The sequence below is a fragment of the Microtus pennsylvanicus genome, chromosome 14 (genome assembly GCF_037038515.1).
Source record: "Microtus pennsylvanicus isolate mMicPen1 chromosome 14, mMicPen1.hap1, whole genome shotgun sequence".
NCBI classification, from domain to species: Eukaryota; Metazoa; Chordata; class Mammalia; order Rodentia; family Cricetidae; genus Microtus; species Microtus pennsylvanicus.
In genome coordinates, this window is record NC_134592.1 from 1,750,831 (window position 1) to 1,775,154 (window position 24,324).

At 44.5% G+C, this 24,324-nt stretch overlaps 1 protein-coding gene across 1 annotated transcript in view; it reads left to right on the forward strand.

Moving 5' to 3' along the window:
• Dnah11 (dynein axonemal heavy chain 11) overlaps positions 1-24,324 on the forward strand; it is a 315,059-nt gene that overhangs the window by 185,214 nt on the left and 105,521 nt on the right. Inside the window, exons 55-57 of the mRNA XM_075947535.1 lie at positions 11,014-11,175; positions 18,654-18,887; positions 22,358-22,504. Of these exons, the coding sequence (XP_075803650.1) occupies positions 11,014-11,175; positions 18,654-18,887; positions 22,358-22,504 (543 nt within the window). The remainder of the gene's footprint in view (positions 1-11,013; positions 11,176-18,653; positions 18,888-22,357; positions 22,505-24,324) is intronic.

Genomic DNA, 24,324 nt, shown 5'->3' on the forward strand with positions numbered 1-24,324 from the left:
GTGTGCATTCATATAGATGCATGTATATCTGGGCGCACATGCGTACACACAGGTTTACACTAGATATATACATGCGGATTAAAAATCAGAGCGCAATCTCGGTGCTATTCCTCCCGGTGCTGGTCCTCCAGTGCCTTCCACCTTTGATCTCACACAAGGTCTCTCAGTGCCCTGGCACATCACCGAGCAGCTAGGCTGGCTGAGCAGGACTTCGAGGGATTTGTCAATCTCTGCCTCCCATTTCACCCTGGCTGGAATTACATGTGTTGCACCACATCCAGCTTTAATTTTGTTATTTGAGACCTGGTTGTGTGGCCTGTGCTAGTCTCAAACTTATAACTCGTTGTCTCCAGCCCTCCAGGTGCTGGGATTGTAGGCCTGCACCACCTGCCCAGACCCTCCTCAAACAGTTTCTGGGAGCTGGTTGATCTCATCTAGCCTGCAGGTACTGTGCAGCTTACTGCCCTTGGTTTTGTAAGGGCTGGAGGAGAACAGTGTGAACAGTAGAGCCACCGATGGCCATGGTTTCTGCATCTGCCTTGAACAGGGAGTCTCTGATGCTTCCCAGTAGCCTATCCTGTTGGCTTTTGACTTCACACATACACTTTGTGAGGGAGGCCTCTATGGAATTCCTTTTCAGGGTCTATTCAAATATTACATAGTTTTTCCTTGGGTTTGTTAATATTCCCAGAGTTAAGGTTGGCACCAGCTGTTCCACATTTTCATATTGTCACGACCATCAGCCTTCCCTTATGCACGTCTTCCATTCCTCACACGAGCTAAGCTTGCGAGACAGATCTGCTTGTGCCTTATTCAGTCTCCTGACCTCTTCACCAAGGAAGAACCAGTATGCAAAAGTAGACCACCTGCCAGCTTCCCAGTGAAAGACAGCTTCATTCTCTGCGCTCTCGGCTCATGTGACCCTCAGCTTTGAAATCTTAAAAAGCCTTCTACATTACTCTGCTGTTTTCACATGCCATGCAGTTCATCAGGTCAGGCTACAGACTGGATTTCTGGTAGGTTAGCATCTCCTTTGCCTGAGACAGGTGATGCTGGTACCACCCTTCTTCACTCGTGCTAACCACAAGTGTTGCTTTGTTGGAAATACAAGGCTTTCATTTGAGTCCCTTAGGCAGGCTGCTATCTGTGGTCAAATGTGTGTCCTTGGATTGCTGCCAAGGAGCCAGTGCATCAATGCCAAATGCTCTCTCTCCTCCTCCTGTTCCTCATCTTGTACTAGAACAGCGAGTTCATCTCTCCTGGATGTGAGTTAACCCCAGAAAGTTTCTTTATTGTTTCCCTTCCTGTCCACTCAGCTATTTACCAATCTCTACTGCATCCAGGTGTCTGTCTGTTTCATGATCTGTCTGTCTGCCTAGGTATATGTAGAGAAATCCATTTCTCTTAATATAAGAAACCCAGTCATGTAAGAATGTAAGAATAGAGAACCACATGAAGAAAATACAAACTACCTTTAATTATATCATCTACAGACTACACCAAGTTTACAGTATACAAGTATTCTATCTCTATCTAGGTATAATGACTAAACATCCAGGAGGGCTTTAAGTAACATATCCTGTTGCAAGGAGAGAGGGCCACTTATTTGTCCCGGTTGCCCGGCTAGCTTACACCTGAAATAACTACACAGAAACTGTATTAATTAAATTACTGCTTAGACATTAGCTCTAACTTCTTTTCGGCTAATTCATACATATTAGTTTAACCCATCTCCATTAATATGTGTATCACCATGTGGCAGTGGCCTACCAGAGATTCTAATCACCATCCATCTCAGGCAGAGGATCCATGGCTTCTCTCTGACTCTGCTTTCTTCCTCCCAGCATTCAGTTCTGTTTTCCCCACCTACCTAAGTTCTACCCTATCAAAAGGCCAAGGCAATTTCTTTATTCATTAATCAATGAAAGCAACACATAAACAGAAGGACCTTCTACACCCATATTTCTCTCCTTTAATGTTTTTTTTCTTTATTTAATTTTCTAAGGTGAAAATGCCCACCCAAAAAGAAAATTAAAAGTTTCAGGTATTTGATGTACAGAATGGACTATTTAATGCAAATATGCTTTGTCCTCAATAACCACTCATGTTTATTGGGAACTGAATACTTGTCAAATTTCCTTTTGGTTTGTTACAATATACTGATTTGAAAGCAGTTTTTATGTGGTGAGTTATAACTGTAATATGCTTTTTTGTTCTGCATATTGCTTACTTTTCTCAAATTTTATCATAATCCTGCTAACTTTCTTTATAATGTCCTCTGTTTTGCATTTACACATATTTTTAACTCAGATACTTTTCTTTATAGCTTTTGTGTTAGACTTTCAGAGAAAGCGTTTCTACCGTACATTATTTAAAAATATTGCCCCTAATTTTCTTTAAATTGTAACATTTTTAATGATTATCCCTAGATTTTTTTATATAGTATAAGGTGATTTTATCATATTTTTAGCATAAAAAAATTCCCCAAGCCTCTTATTACATAGTCTTTCTACTAGCCCACTGATTTTGAAGTGTTAACTGTCTCCTTATTAAATACCTAAATATGTGGGGGCATAATGTCCAGGAGCCTCCTTAGGTCCCACTGGCTCCCTCACCTGTGACCAGATCGGTCAATTGTCCATCACTGGGACAAGACACCTGAGGGAGCAGCTTGGACAGCAAAGGGCGTGCTGAGGCAGAACTTCATGGTGGGAAGCTTATGATGGGCACAGCTAGTCACCTTGTGGTGGCCAACACTTCTGGGGCAAGTGCCCAGAGACCTGCTTCCTCCCACTGCATCCACTCCTAGACTCTCAGTTATGAATGGTCAGGTTAGAGTTCTCGCAGCACCGTCATTTCCCATCAGCCTCTGCTCTGGGCGCTTCTGCACTGGGACCAGCCTTCAACACATGCATGGCTAAGGCTTTCAGGTCCAAATCACAGCAGCCCACACTGGCAGAAACACCATGATTTAAAAATTCTGGTGAGAATATATGAACTAATTTAGGAGCCATGAGTATACTTAAATACTGGATATTTTCTCTCATTTCCCCACCCAGTTTTATTTATTACAGCTCAATATTTATTCACCAGTGATATGCATATGAATTTATTTTCAGTATTTTGTTGTTTTCAAATTTTTTTATATCTTTAACCCATTTTTATTCCATATGAACCCTAAAGAAAATCACTCCAAAAATTCCCTTAATCCTGATAGAATTACTAAAAGTGCCTAAAATTTATTAATGAATGTAGAGACAAAGTTTCGTCTTTCAGATATTAATCAGCTAGGAAAATCCATGTGTCTCTGTGTTTAGTCAAAGTGTCTTTAGCTGGCCTTTGGTAAAGCAAGAGTTCCTTTCATAGTCATTTTACACCTTTTCACATTGAGCTCTTATCTCAATATTTTGTAGTATCTTTCACTCCTACCAAATTCCTAACAACCACTGTGGATACCTAAGAAAGTCAGTGGATGGGGAGCAGAAGGAATGGATGGGCACTTGTTTAACCAGCTACCTCCTTGCATGTTCATTAATCCCAGTAAACTCTGTGATGTGGGATGCTCTTCTGTACACTGATATTATGTGTTTCCTTTATTGGTTGGTGAATAAAGCTGCTGGAGCCTATGGCAGGGCAGAATAAAGCTAGGTGGGAAATCCAAACAGAGACAAGCGAAGAAGGGCGTGGCCAGAAGAGAAGCCAGTGATCCATCAGATCACAAGATGCACTAGAGCCATGTGGTGATCCACAGATTATTAAATATGGCTTGGTTTAAATGGAAGAGCTAACCAGTAATAGTCTGAGCCATCGACCAAGCAATTATAATGAATATTAAGTCTCTGAATGATTATTTTATAAGCGGCCTTGGGGACCAGTGGGTGGGAGAGAAACCTGTCCAGTGGGACCAGACATTCTGCAGTTTGAGCTTTAAGAGCTGTTAGGAACAAAGATAGATCGTCTGATTTTGTCCTCCTCCTCCTCCTCCTCCTCCTTCTTCTTCTTCTTCTTCTTCTCTCTCTCTCTCTCTCTCTCTCTCTCTCTCTCTCTCTCTCTCTCTCTCTCTCTCTCTCTCTCTGTGGTGTATGCAAATGTGTACATGTGTATGAGATGTGCAGGTCATGGTGCATGTACATGTGAAAGCCAGAGATTGATGTTGAGTGTGTCAGATAGATCTGACACTCTGCCTTATTTTTTGAGACAGAGATAATGTGGAATTCCCCTCTGTATGCTATGAATATGTTTTATTACCATTGATTATTAAAGAAGCTGTTTCAGCCAATGACTTAGTAAAGCCAGGAGGGAAATTTGAACAGAGAATAGAGAGGAAATAGGTGGAGTCAAAGACACGCCATGTAGCTGCCAAAGGTGGAAGACACCAGCCGCCAGTCAGAACCTTACTGGTGGGTTACACCCTCATGGGGATTCACAGATTAATAGAAATGGGTTCGTTTAAGATGTAAGAGTTAGCTAGACATATGCATAAGGTATTAGCCAAACAGCGTCTGGGTGGCTGAACTTGGAATTTTGTTTTTTCAGCTGAACTGGCTGGTCAGTAGGATGCTGAGACTGACTTAATCCCCTGCCACAGACAGTGGGTTCATAGACATGCATGGCCACACTTGGGTGCTGAGAACCTGAACTCTGCCTTCACATTTGCATAGCACTCGCTTTGCCCTCTGAGCTGTCTCCCCAACCCCATCTTTCTGATATTCTCTCCTTTTTCTATATTTGTCTCTCAAGAGTTGCAACTCTCAGTGCCGTCATGACCAGTCTTCCAGTCTTTGTTGCTAACAGCATTCTGTCTGCAAGTGTGGATGAAATGTTGATGAGATAGTATAAATATCTCCTAAGAAGAGTTATAGTTGATTGACCCTCTTCTTCTCTGTTTCCATCCTGACCTTTCCCCCTGGTAGATTTTCACCCTTTTTCTCCTTCTCGCCTCCTCAGGCACCAAGGAGGCTCTTAGCCATTCCTTCAGATTATTACATTCATTTCAGTTTGGAGCAATTCTCCTGTCAGTTTAAGATATCCCAAGTTTTCTTGGCTTCATGTTGTGTGTGTATGTCCCACCTGGGCTGTGTTCCCTCTCTGCTTCTTTCTTAGAATCTGGGCCTGGGATCAGGTACAGCGAGGGATTTACACTTGGGTTGTGTTCTGCTGTGTCATAGACACCCAACAGTCCCACGGAAGTGCTGAGTAGCACTCACTCATATCCAAACAGCCATGGTGCCACTGTTTCCATGTGCTGTTTGTTCTATACTGAAAACTCAGTGGTCCAGTAAGAAATCAGATACTGCACAGCTTCCTGGGTAGCTTTTGCAGTCATGCCTCTCAACTCTGCATTTGCTTGAGGTCAGAGTGTCCAGTTCCTTCTCAGGAGACCATCAAACACTGATTCATCCATGGAGGGCTGTCTGCACCCCTCCTGCCCACAACTCTAACTCTTGGATTGATAAGAACAAGAAGCCAAGAGCTGGCCAACTAAGGCTCTGCTGCACTCTGCTCCCAGGACTGCATGAGATGTCTCAAATAGTGACCTATTGGGTACCAGTCTTCTTTGTAAAGAAATGGCAGAAATGAATGAAGGGAGCAGCTAAGGGGCTCCAGACCGGCCTGCAAAGCAACACATGTCACTCCAAGCCCAGGGGGCAAGCAGAGCCTGGGCAGTAAGCTTCTTCTCCTGCCTCTCGGCCTCAGAGTCAGATGTGCTCTCGGCTGTGGGCATTGCATGTGAACTCGTATTGAAATGGGGCTAAGGAGATGAGTCAGTAGATAAGCACTTTCCGGGTAAGTGTGAGGTCATATGCTCCAATTCCCAGGACCCCATAAAGCTGAATATAGTAGCACGGGCCTCGGAATCCCAGAGCTCTGACAGTGAGAAGGGCAGGGGAGATAGGAGAACCCCAGAAGCTCTTGGGCCAGCTACTCTGGCTTACGCAGCAGCAGCTACAAGGAGACTCTGTCTCTTCTACTATGTAGAAGTCAGTGACAGACTTGTACACTGTGCTGTAAGCTTACCCACGGACACACACATGCCCGCACGCACGCAGGCACACAAGAAACAGAATAATTTGGAATTCTCTGGTACTAAATATTACTTTTTAAAAATAACTTACTTATTTGTATTTTATGTACACTGGTGTTTTGCCTGAATGCATGTCTATGTGAGGGTGTGGGATCCCCTGGAAGAGGAATTACAGACAGTTGTAAGATGCCATGTGGGTGCTGGAAATTGAACCCGGATCCTCTGTAAAAGCGGCCAGTGCTCTTAACTGCCGAGCCATCTCTCCAGCCCCCTTTTGAGGAAAGTCTGAAATGCTCAGTGTTGCCAAGTCAGAAGTTCAGGGATGATTTTATTGTGTGCTGCCTAAAGCAGATGCATATATCAAAGTGTCTTGTATGTACACACTTGGAAGATGCTGTTGAATCTTTTAAAAAGAATTTAAATAAACAGCTAATTAGATAGGGGATAATACAGAAAGACATGAGGAAGATGGTAAAGTGAGAGTTTTCAAACAGAAAATGTATTCTATACTAAAACTACATTCCACAGGGGTTGCCTCAGCAAGACGCGGGGCTTATTATTCTTGAAATATACTGCAGCTTTGGATGATAAATGCAAACCTAAGTTATGGATAAATGCCTTGGAAGTAAATATATGGGAGGATTCTGCCTACCTGAGAATAAACTACATCAGGTGGAAAACCATACAGTGACTGTAGCAATTCAAATTTCCATTAGAAGATGAAATGGCCTGAGTCCTGTTAGTGATACACAAATAAATATGTACTCAAGAAGGGATTGTGTATACGGGAAATTGAAGTGTGTTACGAAGCATGGTGAAATGTGGGTTATCACAAATGACTTACAACACCTGTGTGGGAAAGAGGGGGAAAGGGAGTAGAGAATTCTAGTATGGATCCCAAAAGTTCTTGATGCCCAAACATTAGAGCTGCAGAAAATGCGTCAGTGGTGACTTCAGGATTTGCTTTTGCACTCGGGAGGATGGTCTTAGAAACAGCACAGCAGCCTGTGCCATTTGTTTTCCATCTAGCTAGTTTGCTTCCTGTCCCCTCTGATGATTCATTGGCTGTTGCCAGGCCCTTGCTTTGGAGGCATCAGGGACTGTTGCAGTGAGTCTAGGTACTTACATAAAGGTAGACACCTTGAGTTCAGGGAAGGGATGGGTTCTTTCGTCTAACACACATTAACCTAAGTTTACTTCAAGGCAAGAATGTCCAGTTCTGACCTGCTCCTCGGGTGACTAATAAGCCTTGCAGCCTGGCCTGTGGGGTCACTGCAGACCAGCTCTTGTCTTTGGGAGACTTGACAAGCACTTATGCAGCAGAGTGTTTCCACGAGATGAGGCAGAGCTACTGCCGTGGAACACAATTGACCTTCTTTTGGAGACCCTGTTTGCACGAAGTCTCTAGTGAGGGGTAAAGTGTTTAGGGTACTCCGGTACCTAGGCTGTCCTGTCTTGGGCACACACGAATGGAGATGCATGTGCAGTATTCCTATTGGACTCGGGTATCTTATTTCATGAATAATAATAGTAACAAAAGGTCATCCAGCTGGTAAAGCACTTGCCATGCAAATTTGCCAGCCTGAGTTCAATCCCTGGAACCCATGTGAAGTCAAAGGAGAGAACTATCTCCACAAAGCAGTCCTCTGACTTTCACTTACATACTAACACACACACACACACAAACACAGACACACACACACACAGACACACACACACACAGACACACACACACACAGACACCGTGTACATGCACAAAAATCCTAACATTTATTTTTAAAATGATGCCTAACAAAGTATTTGTGATGGTGAGAGAAGATGTTCTACCCGGCTCTTGTGTGAGCCTGCAAATGCCACGGCCACACTCCCACTCCAGCATGCAGGTCCAGCTACGTGCCTCAGATATCACGCTATGGCCTTTGAAAAGGGAACATTCACGTGCACACCTTCATAGCCGGAACCACTGAATTATAGACAACAATATGCTCAATCATAGTTTTTTTATTTCTCAGAAAATATCTTTCATGTTAATGGCACTTAAAATTACTAAGAATATAATGAGAAAGCTTTTCAGAATGATCATCATCTTAAATAATTTTCCTTTGAGTTTACTATGGGTTATCAGTAACATTTGTAGAAGAGTATTTGTAGAAAATACTCTTTTTGTAGAAAATTTGTAGGAACCAATAGTTGTAAGCACTTGCGTGGCCTCCTGGAAAAACCTCATAAGACAGGAGAGAGGGCTCAGCTCCTAAGAGCACTGACTGATTTTTCAGAGGTCCTGAGTTCAGTTCCCAGCAACCACCTGGTGGCTCACAAGCATCTGTAATGAGATCTGGTGCCCTCTTTTGGTGTGTAGGCACGCAAACATTTATTATATATAATAAATAAATAAACCTTTTAAAAACAGAAAAGAAAATCCATACACAGAGAAACACTGTCTTGAACAATAAAACAAAAAGACAAAGCAAAACAAAACGCTAACTGGCAGGAGTAACCCTGTGCTCCTTGAGTAAAACTGGGAACTGCCGAGCAGTTAACTGGATCACTGGTCAAAGCTTCAGGCTAACAACATCCCAGTTATTCCCATCTTAGGAACTGGGAATGAACAAACCTGTTCATACAACTGAGTTCCAGGTCCTCGTTTAGATGAGCTATGATTTTTAAAATTCTCAAAAGTCTCCATTCATTCTGTGAAGACCTGGATTCCGGGAGTACTTGACCAACTGCAGAGCCATTGAGAAAGTAGCCGGGGCAGTGGCCTGCACCTATGATTCTAGTGCTTGCAGCTTAGGAAGGACAGTTACTGTGGGCCACATGATGATTACCGGACAGCCAGTGTTACATAGCAAGACCAGGTCTCAAAACGCACATAAAGCCAAAGCTGAAGATGGACTGGAGTTGGGTCCCCACCACCCATGTTGCATTGCTCACAGCCACCTATAACTTCATCTCCAAGTATCCTGTGCCTCTGGGCTCTTCAGATATCTGTGCAGACATGCACATACCCACTCAAATATGTACACAGAATTATAAAGAAAAATGTGAAAAAAGTTTTTCATTTCACTTAAGTATTCCTTGGCAAAGTTAAACTAGTATGCTGTCCTAGTGGGTGTCAGACTGTTCTGGAAGAGCATAATCTATTTTAGCTGATCATGGCTTGCTGATGGTGAGAGTCGATTTTTTTTCCTTTCCTCTTTGCTCTCCTCTCCCTCTAGAGTTCCTCTGCTTCCTCCTCCCACAGGTGCTCACATTTTTCATGATATGCATATTGATGACCAAATATTCATTATCGTCATGATATAAGTTGTAAAACGGTTGCTCAAATATTGCCTGTACTGAGAAAACTTTGGTGACAGTGTCTAATTTTTTTTAATTACAGTCAGGTCTTAGGTTTCCTCTTCTAGCCTTTTCTTCTCTCCACACTTGAGCGTTCCTATTTTCCTAAGGTGGCTTTCCATAGCTGAGTCTCCTCTCCTGGGATGATTTTAGAAACCTCTTCTGAGGATAGCAGAGGGAGAGACAACACAAATCAGTGTATCTACCAGAGGTTCCAGTATTTTCCATGACCTCTGTATTTATTTCTCTCCTTGTCATTTGGCATACTGTTGGCTCTTAAGAATAGTGTAGAGATTCATGTCTGAATCGTGTTTACTCAACCATGGGAGAAAAATCATCTCCTTGTGTTATTTTACTGGTATGTTAAATCATTTATTGAAAGATAATATAACAAAGTCTTTCAAAAATCTATTTTTCTGTTCTAGAACTGAGACTTTTTCTTGTGTTTTGTTGCTAATAAACAAGCAAGAATTGTCTTCAAATAGTTTCACACTGGAATGGGCACTAAATTAAAAAGACTCGTGGCTCTCAAAAGATGCTCTGGGCCACGATGATAGATTTTATACGGTCTGGGCATCAGGAAATCTGGCAGGGCAGCTTGGCAATATATGCTTTCCGGAAGCAACCAAAAAAGTTTATGGACAGATAAGGGGAAAATATGCATAAACAATGGAATATTGTTCTATTATAAAAAGAAAACAATCTGGTCCTTTAACACACCATGGATGACACCTTTCATGGCATTATACTAAGTGAATAAACCCTTCACAGACAGCTAATATTTCGTGATGGCCTAGGAGACATCCACGGAGTCAGACTTGTGAAGAGAGTCTCCATTGTCTGCTGGAGACTATAAGAAAGTGTCTGGTTGACAGATAGAGTTTAACTCATATATGATGAAAAGGTTCAAGAGATGTGCATTCTTCCCATAGCTGATAACACCATACTGCACACTAACACAATTTAAGAATATAACCATATTGTGTTTTTTATCACAATAGAAAACTTTAGATATTAGGACTTGTCTCTCTGGAGCTGTGGAATATAGCAAGTAAACTGTCAAATGAGCTTTTACACAGACTGATATATGCTAGAGCTTTTTTTTTTCCTCACATGGATTTTAAAAATTGCCATAAGTGAAACAAAACCATATCCTCAGATGGCGACCTCATCCTCTGCCTCCCCGCAGCCCTGGAACCTTGAGCGCCTCCTTTTCTACCATCGACCTGTCCAGAGACGAAGTGGCACTCTCTACTCAGGAGGCCTTTCCCGGCTGACAGACCCCCAAGTCTTCATGTCCACAGAGACATGGGGGATGGAGAGTCCTTGCGGGCTCCGATGTTCAGGCTCCCCTGAGCTTCTCCTTTGGCAGTCCTCTAAAACTCAGGACCGTTGGGTGGACGTGACAACGGGTCACATCTACTCTGCTGACTCTGAAGAGTACGTGCATCTGTTGTCTGTGACATGCTGCAATCAAACTCAGGCTCAAGGAACAGAATCCCTATGTAGAGGGGGCCGGCGGTACTGTGGTGACTGAGCAGGGTGGCTGGCTGTGCCCCTCCCCTTGGTGTCTGAGACTGCATCTGCACGCTCACCACCCTTATGTTGCTGACGTATCCTCACTCACGCTCACACCCTTGTCTCCACAGATGGTTTTCTGTTTCTCACCGGTTGGTCACACTCTGCGCGTTAGAGCCCGGAAGTTCCCAGCCATAGTTAACTGCACAGTTATTGACTGGTTTCATGCATGGCCACAGGAGGCTCTCATCTCCGTCAGCAGGAGCTTCATTGAAGAAATAGAGGGGATTGAGGTAGGTTGTGTCAGCCTGAGGTAAGCAGGCACCCAGGCATACACAAGTCTTTGCATATTATTGGCAGGCAAATGTCAGTTTCTCAGTTTTGATGCCAAATAAGTAAGTATCTAGTTGCTTCTTTTATGTTGTTTTTCATTGTTTCTGGCTTTTTTTGCATTGTTCGGGGTGGAACCCTGGCCTTGTGGGGTTATGGGTTATGTTTGTCCCTTCTTGATAAGGTTGGTACTTCTGATGATGTTTTTAAATCCGTGTGAAATAAGCTGCAGCCTTACCTCACAGAGTGTCCTCCAGGAGTCAGGAGGACTGAGTAAAGTACTTCTTTCTGAGTAAAGAAGGCAACCGTGAAGCCAGCCCGTGGAGTTCCCAGCCTGGAAGTCTGGTGCCTATCCCCTTAGAGACTGTGTTAGAGTGTCTCCCAGAGAACTTCCTTCTCTCCTCCCTTTGAGCAATAAGGTGGGAGTGCCTATAATAGGCCCAGAATTACTGGAAGGAACCATCTGAGCCAGATGGGTTTGGGGCTGGATAAGAAGCTAATGTCTCAATCAGTCCTCATTCTCTCTTTACTCCAGACATTATACCCATCTCCGTCCAGAGTCGCACTGCAGAGCTTTCTTAGATACTGCATCCTCGGGGTGAGATGGGGAGAATCCAGGCACACTTGTAGAGCTGACTAATTAGTACGTAGCTAGCTTTAGTGGTCAGTACATCACAGGGATGGGGCAAAGCATTCACCTCTGCAGCACACAGCATCTTGTAGAGAGAAACCCACTTCTCCTTTAGATCTTGTTTTGTTTTGTTTTGTTTTGTTTTTTTGTTTTTTTCATAAACATTGTCTCTGAATCTGCTCACCACTGGACTGCTAGGAGAAGCAGCATCCACCATGGAAGACACACCTGGGCCAGGAGCATGCTCCTTCCTCTGTTCTCTTTCTTTGCTCCACAGACACGTGTGTGAGCAGCACATTTAGAGAACCATTAATTATGATAAAACAGTCATTGGATTCCTTGAGCAATCATGAGGTTCCTCAGATGGCTGAAGTGCTGGGGCACCATCTTGTCTTCCATCAGTGAGAAGGAGGGCTCGGATTCTGAAACTAAGGGAGCCAGCGTGTGTAGTGTTATATCAGGCTGAAATGAAAGAGTAAACTGCTTTCTGGACGTTGTTTTGATTTTCCTCTGTTGGTAGGAAATCCGAGCTAGCAGCTCGAGGTGCACACCTCCAGGGCTGCCCATCTGTGCCCTGAGTCTGTCTGTGTCTGCTTCCCCGTGCAGCGGCACTGCAGCCTGGCTGGACCGTAGACACCTGCTGGACGCAGCTCGCTTTACAGTCCCGAGGGCTGCCCAGGTGCTGAGCTCCATCCGACGGTGTCATGCGCCTCCTATAGGATCTTGGGTGTCAAATAGAAATATTCTTGGAGGATTTCAGCGTTCCTATCAAGCTGAATTATGCCTGCAAACACATTAGCCAGATGATTTCTTTTCAGTGTGCGGGGCTTATTCAACTTCCCCACCTTCCTAATTTGTCAAACAGGGGCACTAATTATAATCCAGAGAGCGGTGTGTCCACATCCTCCTAGAAACATGTGATCTTTTCTCTAGAGATCAGAAACAGCTTTAAACTTTTGAACGAGTGCTAATTTGACGAATTTATTAGTTTTGATTTCCATCATTAAAACTGAAAGTTATCTGCATAATTTGGGCACTTTCTAATTACTGACCTTTGGTGAGTGGAAGGTACTTATACAAGGTGACCCCTTTTGGCCACAATAAGCCATCTTTCTGTATGTTGACATGTAATTCCCATCAGTACATGCTTGGCACTCAGAGCTGTGGGCTGACTGCGTTTAACTAATGGGTACTTTTTTCTGTTGCCTGATACTGAACCTAGTGACAGCTGACAAATCAGTGAGCAAAACAGTTTGACACTTAAGTGTCGCTACATTATTCACCAGACACTTGTGTCAAAACACACTGCCTCTCCCTGGAACGTGGGAAACAGTGAGGAGAGGGTGAGGTAAGGCAGGAGGAGGGGACTGCCCACATGTTGCTAGGACTTGAGCTGTGGATGCAGGGAGCACGTTGAGGAAGCTGTGGGGTGAAGGCCTTAGTGCTTAGTGCACAGGCTGGGAACGTGTAGGCAGAAGTAGATGGCTCCTGGGCCTTCAGAGAAAAGCACTGCTTTTGCTTTCTAAGGCAGAATGAGCCTTAGAGATAGTTGAAAGCAGGACCATATGAAAGGACAAACTTTAAATGTAAATTTAAAATATGAGCTGTCTGGGGAGGGTGAGTTCTATGCTGGAAACCGTAAGGATGGAAGCCGCCCATTTGTCTCAGGCATGGCGGCTGAATGACACAGGAAGAAGTGTCCCTCTGGGGTGAGGCTTCAGTGTGGTCTCCCAGCTCAATACCATGTCACATTACAGTTAAATACAGCAGTACCCTGAGAGAGTGTAACATGGGACAGCAGGAGTAATCCGCTCAACTAGAGAAGTCACCTGTCTGCCATATTTAGACTTGATATTTCTCCAGTGGTCTACAGTTTCATCTTAAAAACAATGTACCCCACTAAAACCAATGTACCTGTATATGTGCAAACACACACACACGCACAGATATGCACACGCATGCCAAACATTACATTATCTCGTCAGCAGTGGCTGTGCCGTACTGATGATTCCTTTGCATTGTCTGTCAGAAGTATCGCTGCTAACTTAAGACACACAAAGTTGACCGTGCCATATACTAATCCCACTCGGGGAAAACACTGCTGGAAAAGTACAGTTATTACCGTAGTTTCTAAAGTCAAACTGTGGCCCTGCTGGTAGCCTTAGTGAACTAGGCTTGGCCCTACACACTCAATTCAATGATTAAAGAAACATGGAATGTGGAAACAGAAGAGAGAGTTGAATGTGGCCACATTGGAGAGAAGAAGAGGAGCCCAGGGACACTCCAAGTCTGCCCTACAGGTACTGTGACACCCCAAGTCTGCCCTACAAGAGCTAGTGACACCTCAAGTCTGGACTTCAGGTACTAGCATGAGCTTAGATTTAGATAGAGCGTGTGAGGAAGTCCTGGTCAAGGTGTGGCCCCACCCGTTGTTGCCCCTGCACTGTCTCAGCTCTGCCCTGTCCTGCAGTGTGGTCCGCTAAGTTGTCAGAGGCATGTGAAGTCTCTCCTTCTTATAGCTGCTGCCAGGGCTTTGGTCTGTTTCGTTCCTACCGTTGGATTACTGCAGAAGTTATAATTCTTTGGAGTCATTGTCTGATAGCTGAAGAGACGGCCATACACATCCCTTTAGAATATCTAGTCATGTACAGGGTGGTTACACTAAAGCCATTTTGAAGTATCAAGAGAAAACCAAAAGGAGATCTCTGGGATCTGCCTGAACTTCACGCTAGCTTCGGCTTCTGTCTGCAGATGGGTCGGAAAGGCCACCAGTGTTTATACCCTTTTCCTTTACACATGCATGCAAGTATGACTCTACATTTTTGTTGCTCTACACTTATTAATCAAAATTAGAATAGAGTTTTTAAATGAGTATTGCTTCCCAAGGTTCGTACAACTTTCTAAAGTTTAGGAATTCCTCCACCCATGAAAGGAGGGTCCAGTTTTCATGGTGGCCTGGGAATCTGGGTTCAGCAAGAATCAGCTACATGAAAGTTCATCATTTTGTGGCTTTTCTGGGTGTGCTAGTCTTACTAGCCGCAACAGCTCCAGCCTTATCCCCCCATAGCAAGGCTTAGCTGGGGCTGGGAGATGGTTCCGTGGGTACCAAGCACTTCCGACACAAGTGTGAGGACTAGAGCCTTGATCCTGCCAACCACATAAATGCTGGGTGGGAATTCCAGCGCTAGAGAGGAGAAATGGTGGTTCCCCAGAGAAAACCAGCTGCCTGCCCACACTAGCTGAATCAGTGAGCTCTGGGTTCAGCTGAAAGATGGTGTGTGTGTGTGTGTGTGTGTGTGTGTGTGTGTGTGTGTGTGTACATGCGTGTGTGCGCGCGCGTGTGTGTGTGCGTGCATGTGTGTGTATATGCATGTGTGAGTGTGTGCGCGTGTGTGTGTGTGTGATAGAAAGTGATCAAGGAAGACTTCCAGGACCAACCACTAGTACACACACATAGCTGCAAACATACACACATTAATGAATGAATGATTGAATGAGTGAGTGAGTGAGTGAGCTTGAGTTAAAGGGACAAGGACGAGAGCAGGTGAGCTTCCCTGTATCTCTCTGGACTCCTCAGCACGTCATTCCTATTTTCCATGGTGAGGAGACTCGGGGAGCCGCGTCTTCTGATACTGGATACTCACCTGGACTTGACATTGCCTTTGACCAATCAACGAACTCTGAACTTAAAGACAAAAGTAAAAATTGGGAGCGTGGAGATCTGCCTGAGACCAGCACCCAGCACTTGTTAAAACTCAGGAGTGTGGAGATCAGCCTGAGACCAGCACCCAGCACTTGTTAAAACTCAGGAGTGTGGAGATCTGCTTGAGACGAGCACCCAGCACCTGTTACAGTGCTGCTCAGGGCTCTGGTGCCTGCACCGTTTGCCTCTGACCCCAGCCTTGTGAGAAGAACCTATTTATTCTTGCCTGTGCCAGGCAGTGACTGGGGTGACAGGTGGAGACAGCTCACTGATAGCCCTGCTGTGGTTGGGTCCCAGAGCCCAGGCTTGCCTTTTACTGAATTTGTGCAGTTCTTTTGAAAGAACATAAAAGGAATATTGAGAAGGACCCCTTTTGTGGGCAGTAGGAAACATGAGGGCTTACTTAATTTTTCAGGCCTAAAAATGTAACCGAGGCCATAGGATTCCAGCCCTGGGGCTGCCTCCACAGTGTGTGTCAGGGTGAATGGGCGCTGTGAACAGCTTCTGTGCTCAGAACTCCGCTCCTCTTAGTCGCGTTAGATTCTCTATAACAAGCTGCTTCTGCCCTGACAATCTAATACTGTTTAGTTTACCAACCCCTAAAAGAATGAATTATAAATACTAGAGTTTACAACTTGGTAGTTTCACATTTAAAAAGTTGACACAAATAATATCCAAGAAAACATTTTAAGATATCTCTTTAAGAGTATGATATCATAAGGGACAAAATTCTCCTGGGTTTAACTCAGACAACAGGAGGAAACCCCTTTCATCTCCTGTTTTTCATTTGCCTTTCTTATAAATCCAAATTTCATTTTTTAAACTGATATGGTCTGGTTTGCTGGTTTGGAAAGAAATAGCATACACACACACACACACACACACACACATAATTTGCGTTCACCGTTTGCTGGCGTCCTCAACGAGGGCCACTGAGCACTGGGCTGGAAAGCCAGGGCTCCTGAGTGACATCCCACCAGGCACCATGGAATTCATGTTTCTGTGTTTACAGCTAGCTAACTGAGAGACTGGAAAATAAACATTTCCTTCCTCATGTGAAGAAAAAAGCCATCTTATCTATGCATTGAATTTCGCAATGGAGACAGCATGGCTTCCAAAGCAATCTTAGTGGGAAAGCCACAGATTTAGAGCCATTTCATAATGCCTCTCTGCTTATTTTTATTTTTGCCTTCACCATGATTGGCTGCAAAATGACTACAAAATGGTGTCAACTGGTTCCGCTGAAGGGGCAAATCTGGCAGAAATGATGATCTTCCCTGAGTCTCCGAGAGTGTAAGCTCCAGCAGGCTCTGCGGCAGCCCTCAGCGGCCTTCTCTGCTCCCCACTCAGAAGAAAACTGGAGACAAATGAATGACAGAATAAATAATTTATGCTAATGAAATTACTGCAATTAGTAGTTCTACAATGACCCTTTTAAAAGCCACAGCTGTTAGTGCCAGGAAGTGCTGTCACTACTGACCTTATCATAAGAGAAAGTGACAAATTGAGAATGCGGGGAGACCAGTCACAGGCATCAGAGGGGTCTGCTCTGGAACGACTGAGTTTTCTGAAAAACAGTGTGAATTGCAACCAGCTGCTCCCTGGCTCGCGAGTCTCCCATGCTGGGCCATTTTGTTAAGCCCCATAACAATAGTTATTTTGCCCCATTGAGACAAGTTGTGTCGGGCCACTTCCAGCTCTCCCGGAAGCCACTCTTTCCATCGGAGATTTACAAATGAAACTGTTGTTAAGAAGGAGCTTTTCAGGGCTGCTGGGGAGCCTCCTCATAAGGATCATGGCTGGGCAGGAGCCAGGGCGTTTTGTCAGTTGTTGCTGTTTTTCTCTCTATAAGGAGGTTATGCTTGGCTGAGAAGGGATTTGTCTGTCGTAGGAAGGTGTGTCTGAAAGTTCCTGTCAAAGCAACATGGGTCAAGAGCAGATAGGTGCACGGTTATATTGGAGCCAAGTTGTTGGGAAGATAAAGTCCTCTAGGAAATATGATGCATATGACATTTATAGACTTGCTCATAAATTGTATTTTCTGAACCCACTAATTGCTAACAGGCATGCATCTTGAATCCCCCTGAATTCAGTACAATTCAAGATTTACATCCCTGAGTTTTTCCTTTGAACACACATTCTTTCAATTACTAGGGAGACAGGTTTTTAACCGACCCAATGGTGCACTCACGTAATGATCTCCCATTCATCTGTGGCTTGCCGTAGTGCTAGGAATCTGTGTAGTTAACGAGGCCGTGTGCCGAGGAGCAGTTCTCCCCACTGTGCTGCTCACGGTTCCAGTCGCAATATTGATGGTCCGGGTTTGAAACATTTAACTGCATCATCGGCCACTTGTGTGCAGTTTTCCTGAAGCTGCCTGAGTGTTATTGACAACACTTTGGTAAATTATGTGTGACTTTGCAAAGAGTTGGTGTAGCTCATTTAATTCATATTAATTGATTTTTAGGCCTCCCCTGATTAATTGAATCTGGTTCATCTTGTACAGAATGCAATAAATAATCATTAGAATGAGGGAGATGTGGCTGTACAAATTAAAAAGTTAACTATTGCAGAAGTCACAGAGGACACCAGAAGGGACAGGCAGGGACTCTGCAGGGGGAGGGCTTTCTGCTGTTGGTGTTCACTTCTCCAATAAGAATAGAACTACCCAGCGTATTTCCCCTCAGCGGCTTGGACAGTTTACCCATCCATGTTGGTTGACCTGGATTCCCATAAAGTTCCATTTCTCTGATTCAGCTTCTTTGTCCCCTGGCTCTGTATTGATTCTTTTTGTCTAAAGTTCAGCACGGAAGTGACCTCTCTCGAAAAATACCCCTTGGAATATTGTCTTGCATGTTTTCTTTTTCCCATATATTTGAGAGCTCAAGTTGTGAAGATCTGGGCTTTGTCCATTCTATTGGCTCCTGAGTTTGGATGAGAAGCACATAAAAACACCCTTTGTCCTACCTGGCTAAAAGACAGTAGGAAATTTGCCCTGGCTTTTAGAAAGAAAATACTGTATAATTTCTGGTATTTTTTCCTCTGTTGTCTAAATTATATTTTCAATTCGAAAGAATTTCATGAGAAATATCATATCAATGTTTCAGCCACAACACAAAGATTCGATTAGCCGTTTCATGGCCCATGTTCACAGCAGTGTAAGAGAAATGAGTGCCTGCTATTACCAGAATGAGAGAAGATACAGTTACGCCACCCCGAGGAGTTTCCTGGAGCAAATATCGCTGTTCAAGAGCCTGCTGAAGAGGAAGCGAGAAGAGGTACAGCAGAGGAAGGAACACCTGGGGAATGGCATCCAGAGACTATGGACCACCGCCTCACAGGTGCGACCAGAGACAGGGTGCCTCTTTCTGAGGGACCCTCTGCTTGCTCACAGAAGAAAACAAGGTTTCCTCTTTCTTGGTTTTTTTCTTGGCATTTTTGAGATTGTCGTATAATTACAACATTTTCCCCGTCCCTTTTCTCTCTCCAATCCTTCCCATTCTCCTTCATATCCATTGCCTCTTTTTTCACTGTTATTGCATACACACATGCGCGCGCACACACACACGCACACACACACACACACACACATACACATACGCACACACACACGCACACACACATACACACATACACACACGCACACACACGCACACACATACACACATACACACACGCACACACACACGCACACACATACACACACGCACACACACATACACACACATACACACACACATGCACACACGCACATGTACACACACACACATACGCACACACATACACACATGCACACACACACGCACACACATACACACACATACACACAGACACACACAGACACACACATACACACATACAAACACACATACACACACGCACACATACACACACATACACACGCACGCACACACACACATACACACACGCACACACATACACACACACATACATACACACACATACACACATACACACACATACACACACACATACACATATACACACACATACATACACACACATACACACACGCACACACATAAACATGCACATACACACACACACGCACACACATACACACATACACACGCACACATACACACACATACACACATACATACACACATACACACACGCACGCACATACATACACATACATACACACACACATACACACACGCACACACATACACACATACACACACACACGCACACACATACACACATACACAGGCACACATACACACACACATGCACACACATACACACACGCACGCACACACATACATACACGCACATACACACACACGCACACACATACACACACACGCACATACACACACACACGCACGCACACACATACACACACACACACACGCACACACACATATTTCTAACTACAGCTTGTTTAGTCCATACACCTTTGGTTATATGCGTGTTTTCAGGGCTAGTAATTTGATACTGGGGAAGAGCACCCTCTTCCTCGCAGATCTCCTTGGCTGCTGGTGGTTCTTTGTGTAAGGTTGATACTTCCCCCTCATCCACTTTGTTGTGTTCATTGATCTTGCTCTTCTTCCCCTCATGTTTGGGAAGTTGTAAGTATGGCTACTGATGTTTCTAGGAGACACAATCTCCCAGCAAACCCCTGATTCTGCGGCTCTTACAACCTTTCTGCCCTCTCTTGCACAATGTCCCCTGAGCCTTGTGTGTGGAAGCATTTGTAGATGCAGATATGTTTGGAGCAGGACTTCACACTCTGCCGTTTGTGGGTTGTGGTTTTCTTAGCGGTCTCTGTCTGAAGCAAAGAGAAATTTCCTGATGAGGAGACTACACTTACCTGTGGGTATAAGGATATCTATTTGTGAATCGCTGCCCCCAGAGATGGAAAGTGAGTCCCTATTGCTGAAGATGCTATGCATTTCAATAACAGGCAAGGCCCAGGGACCCGCAAGCAGGAACCGACCTGAAAGCCTCCTCCCTGAGGCCTTTCACGGTACCAGAAGGCACCATGTACACTTCCTAAGGAGGGGAGGAGCCACCCTAACAGCCAGCAGGGCACAGTCACTCAAGGGCACAGCAGTGGCACACAAGCCTTTGCAGTAACCACCAGCTCTCAAATATGACTTAAGAACCACTTAACAGTAGTGAAACCATGCCTGGAACTGGAAACCCAGCTTCCTACTCAGTGCTAGTAGAATCAAGTTTACTGCCGAAGAATCTATCTATAATCTATAAGCAGCATAATCACTAGGCTTCCTCTCGAAGCAGTACTCACCCGGTATCTCCGATGCCTAGTTTTGCCTTGCGTAGTTTGAAGACGGAGGATACACTTTCTTTTCTGAGTGAGGAAAGGAGCCACAGTTACTCTTGACCCAGCTGGTTTGAGGACATCTTCTCCTCTCAGCCTGAAGCTGTGCATAGCAGTGTGGATTTGGAGGGACAACTTTCCCATTTCCTCTCTGGCCTTGCCTTCTTAGCCTCTGGCTTGGAGTCAGGGGTTTTGGCATTTTGCCAGGATGGAAGCAGGATTCCTGCTGTCTTAGACACTCAGCCCCAGCGAGGCCGTCATGACCTGACTGATGACGGTGAAGTGGCCCTAGGCTGCATTTCTCCCTGACCTCCAGGTGGACGTGCCTATTTCAGCCACCAGTTCTCTCAGACATCCTAGCCTCTGTGGTCAGCTCTTTCTAAAGGGTAAATCAAGAATCAGTGCGGGAGTCTTATTTCATTGTTAAAGCCAAACCCAAATGGGACACAGGTATCACTCCTACAGTGTTAGAAGGGAGTTCAAAGTATTTAAGACAGAGTTAGAGCTGGGCTCTGAAGCTTGTCTATGTCATTTTGGTGGTGGATGTTGTCCAAGGTGTCACACAGCCTCAGTGGACCAGCCTGGCCTTTCCCTGTACTAACTGGGCCTAAGCTACAGTGGATTCTGAACATTGCTGGTAACTGTCAAAAGATCCATCAATAGGCCCTTCCATGTGTTTCCTGCAAGACGGTGTTTTATAGTTTCACATGCCAAGAACTTGTGTTTGATGAAACACTGCTTGTGATTGGGAATGGGAGGCTGGAGGGAGGGTTTCAGCAAGGCCCGTAATGTGTGTCTGTACCAGATACTTACTCCTCTCCCTTCAGTTCGCCTTTACTGTCCAAGCTATAGGCGGCATCTTATGCTCCTGTATCACATCCTCTGCTCTCCTCTTCTTCTGCAACCCATGCCATGTTGGTACTCAAAGAACACACCCTTTGCATTAACGCGAGGTTCTGCATTGGATGGTCTGTGTGGCTCTGCACAGACACCGCAGAGGGTAAGAGGAATGAAGAAAGGCACGCTATGTTGGCTGGCAAGGGGAACTACTAGCTAAGCTGCACCAGGCAGCCAGATACTCTGTAATCAAAGACAGCTCATGTCTAAGTTATTCACTTCCAGCAGCTTCCCTTTGAGAGGACAAGAGAGCCTCCCAGGAGTGACTAAGCTCATTGTCCCACTGCCTTTGTGATCTTGGCCTGGTGTCCTGAGATGTCAAGGGCTCTGATGAGCACCTTTGTTAGTATTTCCCTGAGCAGACAGATTTAGTAGCCAAGATAAACCCCTGCCCACAAACGGTAATCCTGTGTCCTGAAATGCAGTATTCTGATTTTCTCATGTGAAAAAAATAAATGGCGCTACATTTTGGCAAATGAAAATCGAAGTCAAATCGGAGTAGAAACATGTGTGCCCCCTGAACTGGTAAGGATCCCCAAACCCATGTGGAAGACAGCCCTGTTCTCATTAGAAGTGGTTCCAAAGTGACAACTCTTCCTTCAGGTGGAGAATCTGAAAGCCAGGCTGGCCTCTCAAGAAGCCGAGCTCCAGCTCAGAAATCATGACGCCGAAGCCCTGATCACAAAGATCGGGCTTCAGACGGAGAAAGTGAGCCAGGAAAAGGCCATCGCCGACGCGGAGGAGCGAAAGGTCAGACTCTTACCACCATTTAGAGTGCTGAGCTATATTTAGCACAAAATAAACCTTTGTAGGTGAACAATTTTGAACAACTTCCTCTCCAGGGAGCACAAAGTCTAAGGAATTATTATAGCTACACATGTAACAGCATTTCACACCGTGATTACCACTTGACCTTTCTTTACATTATGCATTTTCCCAACCTTTTAGCTCCTTAATGATATGAAAGAACAATAAATACTGAGCTCATTCAAGCATATAATGGATGTGGATCTTGCACATCAGGCCTATTTGTAATACAGTAAAGGTCAGGGAGTCGCGGCGGAGGTTTCTAAAGGTTTCCAGTTTTTAGGCAAATTGAACAACTCAATTGTTAACAAAGCCCATTCCATCACTTTGCAAGATGGTTTTCAAGTTTCACATTTTAATAATACAAGTAACATTCATTATGAAGTCCTAGGCTGAATGCCTTCTTTCCTAGCGGACCCAGGCCCTGGTGTTCTGTGCAATGGTTCGCTGCTGGAAACAACAGCCTTTGGGGTTGTGTGGGGGCTGCTTTCTTTGAATTTGAGTTCCTAGCATCCCCCAAATAAATAAGACTTTCACAATTTTCATTCAGCGAAAATGTAATGTATTTCCTATGCATCTTATTTTCCAAAGGATACAAGATAGCAAACATAGATAGTTAATAAATACTCACTCATTGAAATTAATAAATACTTTATTATTTGAGGCAAAAATTATAATTAGGGCTATTTAATTAAAAGCTGGAAATTGCTTGAGTCAGTGGCCACTTTGCTGTTGTTTTGCATTGCGGCACACCAGAAAAATCTACGATTTTAGTGGTGGAGCCAGCTGTTGTTGGTGACACTGGCCATTCTTGGTGATGCTGACTGTCCTGGGGGTGTGGTTTTGGAGGAGTTCTTAGGAAGCGTGCAGTGCTTTCTTATTGACTTTAGCAGCGGCTGTGTGTGTGTTAGCGGGAGATCACAGATCTACCCTGCAGCAATTATGTTCAGAAAAGGTACAGTACACAGCAAAATAATGCTTAATCAGGAGAAGGCTAATTACTGCTAATAAAGCCGCAGCAGACAACATAATTTGTCGTGAGCTGTGTTTAATTTGATGGTGTGGTTGAACCTGCTCATTCCAAACACATCTGAAGAAATGCACATTCGTTCCAACTTTATTCCTCACAATCACCCTCACCCCAGAAGCCTTCCACCAGGACTTCATCCTGGTGCCCAGTGCCACAGCGTGAAACTCAAGCCTGCTGAGGATAAAAACTCACTCTTACCTGGCATTAAAATTTTACAGCATCCTGCAAGGGGAAGGTAGACGAATTCCAGCCTCACACACTGGGTTAGTTCAAGTTCCCAGCTCAGCTTCCCATAGGGAGATACAGTGGCGTGTATAGAGAGAGGCTGGTGCAGATTTCTGCCAAGAGGACAGACAACAGGAAAGGGGGTGTCGGGGTATTGAGTTACCTGTGAAACACTTGGGTGCATCAGTAGCTTCTTACTTGGAAAAGCCACTAGTTAATCTTTTTTAAAAATAAAATAAAATAAAAATTCTGTCATTGGTGAAACATGCAAACCATGACCACAGAACAATGGATTTTCTGTTCTGAACAAAAGAGCTTCCCATGTTTGTATGTATGTGTGCATATGTTTGTATGTGTGCGGCTGTGTGCCACCAGCAAGCACTGCACTAACTGGGCTGTCTCCCTGTTTCTTGCCTATATTCTAAAGGGAATGGCCATCAGGGCTGCTAAACACACACTAGTAAGAATTAGATGGAGAATTCTAAAACTTTCTGTGGACCAACTTCTT